This window comes from Oncorhynchus keta, chromosome 34 (assembly GCF_023373465.1).
Source record: "Oncorhynchus keta strain PuntledgeMale-10-30-2019 chromosome 34, Oket_V2, whole genome shotgun sequence".
NCBI lineage: Eukaryota > Metazoa > Chordata > Actinopteri > Salmoniformes > Salmonidae > Oncorhynchus > Oncorhynchus keta.
In genome coordinates this window covers 47,570,153-47,583,740 of record NC_068454.1, presented here as the reverse complement: position 1 = coordinate 47,583,740, position 13,588 = coordinate 47,570,153, and the positions used below count along the sequence as shown (strand labels likewise).

General features: G+C 41.2%; 1 protein-coding gene across 2 annotated transcripts; it reads right to left on the bottom strand.

Moving 5' to 3' along the window:
- Window positions 1-1,074: 1,074 nt before the first annotated feature.
- Window positions 1,075-13,238, bottom strand: LOC118367211 (P2R1A-PPP2R2A-interacting phosphatase regulator 1-like). 2 transcript variants are annotated; one of them, XM_035750377.2, is made up of 12 exons: window positions 12,934-13,238; window positions 12,165-12,418; window positions 11,577-11,655; window positions 11,409-11,462; window positions 10,573-10,616; window positions 10,324-10,378; window positions 10,144-10,203; window positions 7,935-8,036; window positions 7,731-7,816; window positions 7,542-7,606; window positions 3,462-3,570; window positions 1,075-3,267 (listed from the first exon to the last, which is right to left on the bottom strand). In XM_035750377.2, exons 2-12 carry the CDS (start codon window positions 12,272-12,274, stop codon window positions 3,123-3,125), a joined length of 909 nt encoding a protein of 302 aa, XP_035606270.1. In that variant the 5' UTR covers window positions 12,275-12,418; window positions 12,934-13,238; the 3' UTR covers window positions 1,075-3,122. The 2 variants fall into 2 exon arrangements, with proteins under 2 accessions (XP_035606270.1, XP_035606271.1); XM_035750378.2 differs by lacking the exon at window positions 10,144-10,203 and having other exon boundaries at window positions 12,934-13,221.
- Window positions 13,239-13,588: the final 350 nt, after the last annotated feature.

The following is a 13,588-nucleotide window of genomic DNA, read 5'->3' as shown; positions in this document are numbered from 1 at the left end:
CTATGGGATCAGCAGTCATTCAGGGCAGTTGGAGGGACATTTATTTAGGTTATTACATTGTGTCTACCAACTCCCCTGGGATAATGTACATTTTCTGAAGCATTATGACAGCTCTGCATCACAATGGTAGGGACAAGCTGAGTTGGGCTTGGGTCATTGATAAGTCATTGTCTCAATGCAAGCCTTATAATGCCGTGAAAGTATCCAGGAACCCAAATTATTTGGGTGGATTTTATCCTTGTAAATCAAAATTATATCAAAATTGTTAACACCCATTGAGCTACAATAATCACATAGCCAGTTGTGAAGAGAAAGAATCCTTCTAAAGAGTTCAATGCCACGATTCAGAGGGCACAGGAGCAGTGCCTTTTACTGAGGAGTACCTACAGTCTGGCCACTCTACCATAAAGGCCTGATTGGCGGAGTGCTGCAGAGATGGTTGTCCTTCTGTAAGATTCTCCCATCTCCACATAAGAACTCTGGAGCTTTGTCAGTGACCATTGTCACCTCCCTGACCAGGGCCCTTCTCTCCCAATTGCTCAGTTTGGCCGGGAGGCCAACTCTAGCAAGAGTCTTAATGGTTCCAAGCTTCTTTCATTTAAGAATGATGGAGGCCAATGTGTTCTTGGGGACCTTCAATGCTGCAGTATTTTTTGGTACCATTCCTCAGATCTATGCCTTAACATAATCATGTCTCTGAGCTCTACGGACAATTCCTTCAACCTTAGGGTTTGGTTTTTGTTCTGCCATGCACTGTCAACTGTGGGACCTTATATAGACAGGTGTGTGCACCTTTCCAAATCATGTACAACAAAGTTGTAGAAACATCAAGGATGTTCAATGGAAACAGGATGCAGCAGAGCTCAATTTAGTCTCATAGCAAAGGGTCTGAATACTTTAATACAACAATTTAATACATTTTAGAATAAGGCTGTAAGGTAACAAAATATGGAAAATGTGAAGGGGTCTGAATACTTTCCGATTGTACTGTGTTGCCAGTTGAGTTGGGACTTGCTACAAGGCCATCAAATGCATTATGACTAGATGGGCAGAAACAACTCCACTCTTCCGACCAATTGTCAATCCAATGGTTTATTAAGAGGGGGAAATATATATATATATATATATATAAAAAAAACATTAAGTCTATCAACAACAAAGCAAAACAGTCATTGCATGGAAATATTAGACAAACGTATTTACCCTTTCCTGTTTAGATGTCTTTGATATGAAAGGATCACAGGGGAAATGTTTCATTCCAGCAAGGGTCACGAGCAAAGGGTTGGTCTGTCTACACCCTCCCATCACGTACATAAACACTTTGATTTACTCTGCCCATCTCATGCCTTAGACATATTGCAGACATTGAAAAATGAACAGGACAAAATAAAACATCATGGACAAAAATAAATCACACCAATCATATTGACAGCAGGGCAAGCAGACCTGAATGACCCGGCTTGCCATTTTTGTATTCAAAACTTAATTTCAGAAAAAATAGATCAATGACTTACTTCCATAAAAAGGATTTACAATCACTCTTGCTTACTTATGACAAAGTGGAGTTTCACACTCCGTAAGATGGCACACCTTGTAATAAAACAGGAAAAATAACTAAGAAATCAATTTAAGAGACCATTCAAACTGGATTAACCGAAATGACTAGCCCCCAAATGTTTTACAATGGTCTAAAATCACATTTGTGAATCAGTGTACAACTGGATTTTCAGAGAAAAACTAAGTCTGCCTTTACATTTCCCCTGGTCAATCTTTGGTATTGCTTACGAATGTTCATTGCACATGTTATTCATAAACAACACATCCAGTGAAACATTTTGCACTAAAAGCTATGCCAAATGTTGACCACACTATATGGACACAACCATGTCCCTTTTTTAAATATAATGGCATGATTTTGTTCCATGCACTACAGTGCGTTTGGTTTAGGACATTCTATTGATTTCATTTCAGGGTAAAAAGGAGAACAAGATGCGCTACTGTAATATTTAGTATCAACCAATGCAATTATGTAGGCAAAAATCAATTCAATTTACAAAAAATGGCTCCAACAAACAAGAAAACAATTTATTTCATAAAAAGGTTCTGAAGTGAAAACTTGGCTGCACGTCTATGGCAATGTCTAGGCAAAGACACAGGATTCAGCGATCGGAGTCTACCGTGTTCTAATCCTGACAGCCCCCTCTTGTGCTGTTCCCCTCATACAATCTGCAGGGATGATGGGTGGACGTGACACTACCCAACTCACTGGCAACTATAGTTGCAGCATGCCAGTGAAGGACTAGATTAAGGGCTAACCAAAGGGTAGAGCATCAACTAGAATGACAGTTCCTTGATCCCCTACATCTAAGTACTACGGAGGATAACCATTTTCTTCTCTTACAGTACAAGGACGAGTAGAGAACGACCATATTCGCACCCCTGGAAGAGTAAGGAAACAGAATTTCTAATCCGATGTTTAGAGGGAATTGTCCGTTCACTGTTGAAGCTGTGCCGTTAATAGGGGCACAGGGCCAATCACAAACCTATAATAATAATAAATTGACAATTATGTACATACTTACAAAATTATGTAAATCAGGAAAAACAAGTTTAATCCTTTCATTCATACAATGTCTGCAGACAATTTCGTGCACATACACCAAAAGGCCTGGAGATTTTTTTCAGAAAACACAAACTTAGTGGGGGTCTTTCTCCATATCCAGGCAGTAATTTTCCATCCAATGCTGCAGCTGACATGGTCATGTGATACAGGGTAAACAACATGGTGGTTCTGACCACTGTGGTGCTAAGCAGCACCATGTAAAGGATCTATATCTAGCAGCTGGTGTACATAGCATCCACAATCACCCCCTACTCTTACTAGGGCCTACTACAGCATGGTGCGTCCACACAGCACATATCCAAGGCTTTGGTTTCCTTTCAATGAAAAACACACACACACCTCCTCTCCTCCCCTAGCAAACAGCCTTGCGAAAGCAAACAGCAGGGGAAGGGAATCCCACATTAACTAAAGAAAAGTGAAAGTCCAAAGGAAACTCATACAGCCAAGGTGGCTTTTGTGCCTCATCTTCACCCTTGTTTAGAGACTCGTGTTCCCTTGTTTATTTTGGGGAGTGGTCGTGGAGGGGGGTGAAGGGAGAGTTGCTGGAGGAAGGACACTCTGAGACTCCCTCCATCTTGGCTGGCGAGCCAGTGGAAGAACCCACGCTGCTGAGGCTGCCGTCTAGCACGTCTGGTGGACAGAGACTGGAAAGTGAAGAAGATGCATTTCAGCACACAAACTGTTAAGATATTCAATGACAGTGGGTCGCATTGTGATTCTGCTCATCATATGAAGGTGCAGGGTTTAGCCTAATGGCAGGGAGGGAACTGAAAGTGTTTAAATTGAACTAAATGGCCTAAACATGCAGTGGCTTTTATGAAGTTTGAGGAACATTCACCAGGAGTTGAAGTCTGTCAGTTGTTGGGGAGTAGGCAAATCAGAGGACAACATGGTGGTGGTCCCATGAAAGAGCCTCTTTGGCTGGCTCTCCATCTCCATCATCTCCCCTAGAGAAGGGGAGGCACAGACATTCATCAAAAGAGAACCAACATATCCATAGGACATAAAACACCTCACAAAATCCCCTTTCACCTAAACCTCCAAAACAGGAGTTCAAAGGGGCAAGTGAAGTGGCTCTAGTATAGTGTGTGTGTACAAAAACACAAAACAACTTCAAAGACTTTACTGAATTACAGTTCATAAGGAAATCAGTCAATTTAAATAAATTAGTCCCTAATTTATAGATTTCACCTGACGGGGCAGGGGGGGCAGCCATAGGTGGACCAGCCATAGGTGGACCTTGCAGGGCATAGGCCACCCACTTGGCAGCCAGGCCCAGCCAATCAGAATGAGTATTTCCCCACAAAAGGGCTTTATTGGAGCCAGAAATACTCTTCAGAATCTTTATTGAATGAGGGATTCAATAATCTGGCAACAGCTCAAGTGGCCATACCTGCAGTCAGGATGCCAATTACATGCTCCCTCAACTTCAGACATCTGTGGAATTGTTGTGACAAAACTGCACATTTTAAAGTGGTATTTTATAGTCCCCAGCACAAGATGCAAATGTGTAATGATCATGCTGTTTAATAATCTTCTTGAGAGCCATACCTATGAAGTCTTGGCAAAGGAGAAATGGTAATTAACAGGGATGTAAACACATTTGTGAGAAATAAACTGTTTGTGCACATGGAACACTTATTTCAGCTCATGAAACCAACAATTTACATGTTGTGTTTATATTTATGCTCATACCAGTCCAACGCTTGGACACCTACTCATTCAAGTAGCCACCCTTTGCCTTGAAAGATTTGCACACTCTTGGCATTCTCTCAACCAGCTTTATGAGGTCGTGAATGCATTTCAATTAACAGGTGTGCCTTAAGTTAATTTGTGGAATTTCTTTCCTTCATAATGCATTTGAGCCAATCAGTCGTGTTGTGACAAGGTAGGGGTGGTATACAGAATATGTTTGTTACCAAATAGGTCTAAGTCCATATTATGGCAAGAACTGGTCAAATAAGCAAAGAGAAATGACAGTCCATCATTACATTAAGACATGAAGGTCAGTCAATGCGAAACAATTCAAAAACTTTGAACGTTTCTTCCAAGTGCAGTCTCAAAAACCAATCAAACCCTTTGATGAAACTGGCTCTCATAAAGGACCACCACAGTAAAGGAAGACCGAGTTACTTCTGCTGCAGAGGATACGTTCATTAGAGTTACCAGCCTCAGAAATTGCAGCCCAAATAAATGCTTCAGAGTTCAAGTAACAGACATCTCTACATAAACTGTTCAGATGCCATCATGGTTGAATTGCTTCAAAGAAACCACTACTAAAGGACACCAATAAGAAGAGAATTGCTTGAGCCAAGAAACACAAGCATTGGGCATTAGACTGGTGGAAATCCAAATTTGAGATTTTTGGGTCCAACCGCCAAGCATGGAGGAGGTGGTGTGATGGTGCTTTGCTGGTCACAATGTCAGTGATTTACTTAGAATTCAAGGCACACTTAACCAGCATGGCTACCACAGCATTCTGCAGAGATACACCATCCGATCTGGTTTGCGCTTAGTGGGACAATCATTTGTTAAGGAAAATGACCCAGCACACGTCCAGGCTGTGTAAGGGCTATTTTGCAAAGAAGGAGAGTGATAGAGTGCTGCATCAGATGACCTGGCCTCCACAATCACCTGACCTCAACCCAATTTTTTATTGAACTAGGCAAGTCATTTAAGAACAAATTCTTATTTACAATGACGTTCTACCAAAAGGCGAAAGCCCTCCTACAGGGACGGGGGCCTGGGATTAAAAATAAATACAATACAGGACAGCACACACAAGAGAGACAACACTACATAAAAGGAGACTTAAGACAACTACCCTGGACCACAGAGTGAAGGAAAAGCAGCCAACAAGTGCTCAGCATATGTGGGAACTCCTTCAAGACTGTTGGAAAAGCATCCCAGGTGAAGCTGGTTGAGAGAATGCCAAGACGGTGTAAAGCTGTCAAGGCAAAGGGTTGCTACTTTGAAGAATCTAAAATCAAAATATATTTTTTTATTTGTTTTAACACATGATTCCATGTGTTATTTCATAGTTTTGATGTCTTCACTATTATTCTACAATGTAGAAAGTAGAAAAAATTAAGAAAAACCCTTGAATGAGCAGGTGTCCAAACTTGACTTGTACTGTACATAGTGTACAAAACATTATGAACATCTGATCTTTCCATGACAGACTGACCAGGTAAATCCAGGTGTAAGCCATGATCCCTTAGGGGTCACCTGTTAAATCCACTTCAAATCAGTGTAGATAAAGGTGAGGAGACAGGTTAAAGGATTGTTAAGCATCAAGATAATTGAGACATGGACTGTGTATGTGTGCCATTCAGAGGGTGACAAAAGTTAAGTGCCTTTAAACAGGGTATAGTAGAAGCCAGGCGCACCAGTTTGGGTGAAGAACTGCAACGGTGCTGGGTTTTCATACTGAACTGTTTTTTTAAAAAACGTTTTTTTCCCTCCCCAATTTTGTGTTATTCAATTGGAAGTGTGTCTTGTCGCTGCAACCCCCATACAGACTCAAGAGACGAAGGTCGAGAGCCGTGCATCCTCCAAAACACAACCCAGCCAAATCGCACTGCTTCTTAACAATGCCCGCTTAACCCGGAAGCCAGCCGCACCAATGTGTCGGGGAAACGCTGTGCACCTGGCGACCGTGTCAGCGTGCATTGCGCCCGGCCCGCAGAGAAGTTGCTAGTGTGAGATGGGAAAGCTGGCTGTGACAGAGCCTGGACTCGAACCAGGATCTCTAGTGGCACAGCGGCCACAGTGCCTTACTACTGCGCCATTCGGGAGGCAAAATAGAGCATATTCTGTTGTTGTAACGTATTCAGCTAATACTTGCCTCAAATAATCTTACTTGGTGTGGTTCTCTCTAGAGTGAGCAAAGCTTAGTTCCAATGTCGTAAAATCATTTGTACGTCCAATAAAAAATTAAATTAAGTATTACAAAAATAATTCTACCCCTCAAATGGGCTTTTAGTGTCCCAACAATCGGCAGTTTGTTTGTACACTCATATACACACACATGTATGCAACATGTAAAGTGTTGGTTTCATGAGCTGAAATAAAAGATCACAGAAATGTTCCAGACGCATAAGTTATTTTTCACTAATTTTGTGCACAAAATTGTTTACATGCCTGTTGGCATGCATTTCTCCTTTGCCAAATTAATCCCTACACCTGAAAGGTGTGGCATATCAAGCTGATTAAATGGCATGATCATTACAAAGGTGTACCTTGTGCTTGGGACAATAAAAGGCCACTAAAATGTTAAGTTGTCACAACACAGATGTCTCAAGTTGAGGGTGCGTGCAATTGGCATGCTGACTGCAGGAATGTCCACCAGAGCCGTTGCCAGAGCATTTAATGTTACATTATCTACTGTAAGCCACCTCCGTAATTTTAGAGAACTTGGCAGTAGGTTCAGCCGGCCTCAACTGCAGACCATGTGTAACCATGCCAACCCAGGACCTCCACATCCAGCTTGTTCACCTGCGGTACCGTCTAAAATCAGCTACCCGGACAGCTGATGAAACTGATGAGTATTTATGTCTGTAATAAAGCCCTTGTGGGGAAAAACTCATTCTGCCTGGCTGAAACAATTAACGATTTTACAGCGTTACAGTTCATAAGGAAAATTGGTCAATTTAGCTTTTTAAAATGATTAACTTGGATTAGCTAACAACGTGCCATTGGAACACAGGAGTGATGGTTGTAGATATTCCATAAAATCAGCCATTTCTAGCTACAATAGTAATTCACAACATGAACTATGTCTACACTATTTCTGATCAATTTGATGTTATTTTAATGGACAAAAAAAGCTTTCCTTTCAAAAACAAGGTCATTTCTAAGTGACTCCAAACTTTTGAACGGTAGTGTATATCTATATAAAAAAATAATACAGACCCACCTTTACGTTTGATGGGCCCCAGGATGCTGGGCCTGATGCAGTTAATGGGGCTTTGGCTCCGCCGGCTAGAGAAAAGAGAAAACCGACAAAGCAACATTTATAGCAGTTACTAAATAAGCATTCTGACCATCAGTTGTAGGACTATGAATGGGAGTTGTCAGTGATCAGAGCTTCCCTTAGAGCACTCACCTGAAGCGTCGCGTTGGGCTAGGTATAGGACTGGGGGATAGGCCATTGCTGCTCACCAGAATTTGCAATGAAGGGGAGAAGCACTGCTGCTCATTGGAGGAAGGAAATATATAATTATGAGCCAGGACTCTCTGCCAGAAAAACATTTGTGGTCCTAACTGCCAGGCATCCATACAAATTGCAGTGGCTGCACAATGCACATACCTTCTTCCCTATCCCTCTTGTAGGGGATGGTGCTGGGGACACAGGCACAAAGTCTATGCGCTTTGGGGACGACGAAGCAGATTTCTCAAAGTCATTGTCACTCTATGGGGATTAGCACAAGCAAAACTGTAAATCAGCATTAACCAAACTATTGTACCACCATTCATTCAACTGTAAAGTGGTGGTGGTGAGCATACAAATCATACCAATGAGGTGGTTGTTGCTAATATGCTACTGAATGACTTATTTTAATATATTATTTATTTATTCAGGCGAGACAAACATAAACCATACTTTCTTCTCTCTATTCCCACCCACCCCATCAAGAGGTAGGCATGCCAACGACCAATTTTCATTCATCAGTTCATAATGTGGCATATTTTTGATTATAGTTACCCCAATATTTCTATATCATTAATTATATTCTCAGATCATTATGTATCTAAGAACATGGATAACAAGTTAGTAGCCCCACCTGCTGACCACTGCAGGAATGGACCCCATACCCAGTCAGAGTCAGTGCCCTTAAGGGATACTTCAGGAGTATGGCAATGAGACCCTTTATCTACTTACCAAGAGCAAGATGAACTCAAGATATAATTTTTATGTCTGTGTCCCATATGAAGGAAGTTAAGAGGTAGTTTCACTAGCCAATGCTAACTACTGTTAGTGCAATGACTCGAAGTCTATGGGTATCTGTTAGCATGGTTGCGTTTAGATTTTTGTACAATATAAATACATTTATCAGAGCCTCCCAGGACGAGGAAATTGTTGGATTCTTCTGTGCTCCTGTAAACGTAGGGGTTAGGGCAGGGGTTTTCAAACGTTCCTTGCCCAGGGACGCCCGCACAGGCAAACCGGCGACCCCCCCATCATATGTTAAGAATTTTTTTTTTTTTTTACATAATCAACATTTTAAAATATATTTGGTAGACAGTTTCATTGTTTTAACTTCCTCTTGCCATTGAACTGTGGGGAAGTGACATTTTCTTACAAAAATATAAATACTAATTTCCTCCATATTAAAGCGATAGTTTTAGATTTTTTCAAAGAAGCCATTTATGCTAACTGTTCCTGTAAACGTCAAGTCATTGCACATACTAGTTAGCATTGGCTTGTGAAACTACCTTTAACTTCATCTGGGATGCAGAAACATAAAAACGGTATCCACAATGGTATTCTGTTGCAGCTAGCAATATAAAATACTTACCATAAAATCCCCCAAAACATTAAAAATAAAAACAATTAGAAAACTGACCCCCTGCAGTACTTTGGGGCCACGGACTGCAGTTTGAAAATCCCTGGTATAAGGTTGTCTAAGGTGAAAGCTATGATCCTTTATTGATGTCACCTGTTAAATCCACTTCAATCAGTGTAGATGGAAGAGACAGGTTAAAAGGAGAATTTAAAAGCCTTCGAGACAATTAAGACATGGATTGTGTATGTGTGCTATTCAAAGGGTGAAAGGGCAAGATAAAATATTTTAAGTGCCTTTGAAGTGCAGCACTGCTGGGTTTTTCACACTCATCAGTGTCCCGTGTGTAACAAGAATGGTCCACCACCCAAAGGACATCCAGCTAACTTTACAACTGTGGGAAGCATTGGAGTCAACATTGGCCAGCAACCCTGTGGAAAACTTTAAACGGCTTTTAGAGTCCATGCCCCAACGAATTGAGGCTGTTCTGAGGGCAAAAGGGGGCAAATCAATATTAGGACGGTGTTCCTAATGTTCTGAACACTCAGTGTATATGCAGCGGCTCAGATTTTCTCCGGATTCAGTTGAAATGGAGCATCTTATTTTGTGGTAAAACTTATTCAGCTCATACTGTACTTGCCTCGAATAATCTTACCCATTGTGGTCTCTAGAGTGAGAAAAGCTTAGTTCCAATGTCTTAATATCGTTCACCAGGTTAAAAAATAAATCATCACCAATTATCAATTCTGGTATAAGTGCCATGATGGGTCAAAAATATTAATAATAAATAAAAAAGTATTCACATATCATTCAGCCTTAATTCATTTACAGATTTGGGGCAAAGGGCTGGATCTGTCAACGTCTGTCTGAAATCTGATTAAAGTCACCGCCAGGTATTATAGGGGCGTCACCACATCCCAGTAGTGTTTGTACTATTGCATGAAAGAACTCAGGAGAGTCTGCATTTGGAGCATAAATATTGCACAATGTAACCGACACAAACTGTCCCCTCACCACAGCTGTCCCCCTGATTCTGTTCTTGAGAGACTGGTGGCCGAGTATGGGCCACACTCCCTACAAAAGAGACAGGTTCACTGGCCCGAAGGACACAAAATGCAATGATGCACTCCTAAATATTGGAGTGCGTAAGCCTAGTATTTTTTTTGTTACCATGGGAGCATCATCATTTCTCACCAGACTCAGACTCTCCTCCCAGGACTGACTCATCTGCATGGCTGCTTGAACCTCCCTGTGATGATAACACAGACATCTATGAATATGCTTTTTTCCTAAAAGGGTTGATCCAATGATACTCAAGCGCGGTTATTGACATAGTAAACCATCACAAGACGAGTGAGCAGTTAATAAATAAAATGCTTTCAAAGGCCAATAAACTGAATTTCATCATGCACCAACTTGTCCCAATCTATACACGTCTCTTACCGTTCATGGGCTGTCTCTCTGTTCATCACATCCACACCTTCCTCCTGTAGTACCAAAAACAAGTAGCAGACAATAACTAATAACAAGATAACTAATGTAAAACATACAGAGCCCGTAAAACATATATGTTAAGAACTTTTGTGAAAGAGCAGTTTGAAAGATATGGCAAATAGAAATCAAACTGGATGGACATCAGAAAGAGATGGGTGAGGTTGAGGGTCGACAGGAGTAAAAACAAATCAAATAGAACTATTGTAAAATAAACTGTCCATAAAATGTATATAGTATGAATAAGCTGGAAATAAAGGCCTAAGCGTTGTTGTTCACTAGTTTACTCCAATTGGGGGAGGGGTGATAGGGTTGGAGGGTAATAAAGGGAAATTAATATTTTTAAAGAGAGATCGATGTGCATGTTCATCACATGTATATATAATATTTTTTTGCAAATATAATGGGGTATTGGAAGTGACGCAGACAATTACATTTATGGAAGCTACAATCTGCAATATTGAAGCTGATCTAATCCCCCCACCCAGAAATAAACAAGAAGCATAGACATTTAGTTGGTGAGTGATATTACAGTATCTCACCTATGGATCAAACGGGCTGACAGTCAAAGAGTGAACGTTGTTGGAGAGTACTACCAATTGGTCTGCTCTGGGAAACCGTGAGCTCTGTGTACTATATCGGAAATAGGGTGCCATTTGAGAGGCAGTCTATGGCTCTGGCACGTCTGTCAGTCACTGACACACCCTATGGATGAAGGCCTGAAATGCAAAGCAGCTAAAATCATCGCTTGGTTCCATGACAAGTGCGTGCACTGCAGTGGTACTTACCCGCTTGATCTGATGAAGCCTTGTGCTGGGGACACGAATGGGCGATGAAGGGACCTGCATGTGTGTGTGAAGGTGAGCAAGATGAATTAAATGATTTCCCCAGTCTATAAGATATTTCTTAGTAAGAGTAGTATGCATACTATTTTGATTATACTCCAATTTCCATACCATATTAGGGCGGTTGACAACAGTGGTGCTGTTACGCCTGCTGCGTAGAATCTCTCTGTGGAAAACCTGGGAATTGTCACTAAAAATGGACAGAAAGATTAACACCACCACTTTGGAGTCTCAAATGGCACCCTATTCCCAATATAGTACACTTATTTTCACCAGGTCCCAAAATAGCCCACTATGTAGGCAACAGTGTGAGATTGGGCTCTAGTCAAAAGTAGTGCACAGTATTGTAAATAGGACGACATTTGGAACACATTAATCTACTACTATACTAGCATTATCCTACCAACAGCCTGATCTTGAGAAACTGGTGGCCTTGTTAACGTCGCTGGTCTGCTGTGGCATTAATTAATTGTCCACACTCCTGACATCAGAGAAGATGTGTAATTATTACAGACCCCCCTTTAGCTACTGCAGAGGTCCAGCGAAATGAAGGCACTTCAAAAAAGATATATATACTTTACATTTCACAGCCATGCAGTTTGACTAGATCAACATCTCAAGTCAGAAATACTGTGAGGAGCAGTGACCAAATTGACATTTAAAGTGATACAAGTGAGGTGAAAGACATTTTCTGAAAACCTTAGGCCATTAATCATTGGGGCGCTGTTGGATCGTCTCAGGTGTCCGTCGCTCTGAACTAGTGTTGATGGGATTACGAGGTCCAATTCCATCTTCTCTTGTTTGCTCATCCTGGTGTCCTTTCGTTTAGCTGGCTCGAGATGTCTTCAGAAACGCCTGCAACGTTCCAGGCCACCAGTATGTGAACCTACATGGTGATGCAAAGCAACGTTCTACGTAGGTAACGTTAGCTACTCCAATGCTGATTGATGGATCTGAAAAATATCATCGACATGTATAAAGTTAGTTTATATTGGCCCAAGTTCCAGCAAGTGACGCTCTTGAAGATTATTTCTTGGTTATTTGTCTAAACCGACGTAGTTGTTTCTAATAGGCTAGCAAATCACAGCTCACTCAAAGCCCTGGCCTGTGCTAGTTAGCCTAGCCACACAGACACAATGCCTAGTCGCTAGCTAGCTACTTGCTAATTAAACTAGCTAACAAGCGAGCTAACGTTACTAGTCTCGAGCAAGAAAGTGATGCGTAGTCAACTGTTTAGAAAGACCAGTTGGCCTAATTAAAACATGTCGACAATTGAAATCACCAATCCAACAGAACGGTGTACTTTGTATAACGTCGTGTTAGCTTGTAGTATAGCAAAATAGTATTAGTTCGCTACTATCTATTACGCGAGTTAGCTCGAATATTATGATTTCAAGCCAGCTGGCTAACGCCGTTATATCAAATGGTTATTGATGAAGTTGCTATGCTCGCTTTAAAGTTTCATTACCATGTTCAGACGATCATCAACCTACATAACTTGTACAGTTTTCCCTCAGCCATATATCGAGCATTTCCCTTCTTCACAATACGTTAACTCCGAGTCAAATTAATTCGTGTAGGTCGCTGAACTCAATGATCAATTGTGTTTATTAATCTGCTACTTGATCCGACGAAAAATCTCCAATACCAAACCTCCCGCCCCTGTTGATGCTTGCATGGTGACCGACAGCAGACGGATCCAATTAAATTGCCTCAATTTGCCGGTGTACCCGTTTGAAAGGCAGACAAGTTGCCAATGGTTGCAGCGGTTGTGAGCTATTTCCTGGTGGCGTCATACAGTCAAAATGTCGGTTAACTTGATGCTGCTGCTAGGTAAAAGAGCTGAAGGAGGTCTGGAGGTGTTGCCATAAATAACACTTTCAAGATCAGTTGGTTGAAAATATGTTTGGTCAACGCTGAATCAATTTGGTATTTCATTCCAAACAATGTGTTTAATAAATTGAGAGGTCCTCAATTTTTACTGAAATGTAATTATATTCCTGAAAGATGACCCGCTAAATTGTCATATTGTAAACTGTGTTTTATGTGTTAGGCTATTAGTTGGTTGTATTGTACTTGTACCAGTACCCAGTGTTCGTGGGGTCTGACATGCCAATCAAATT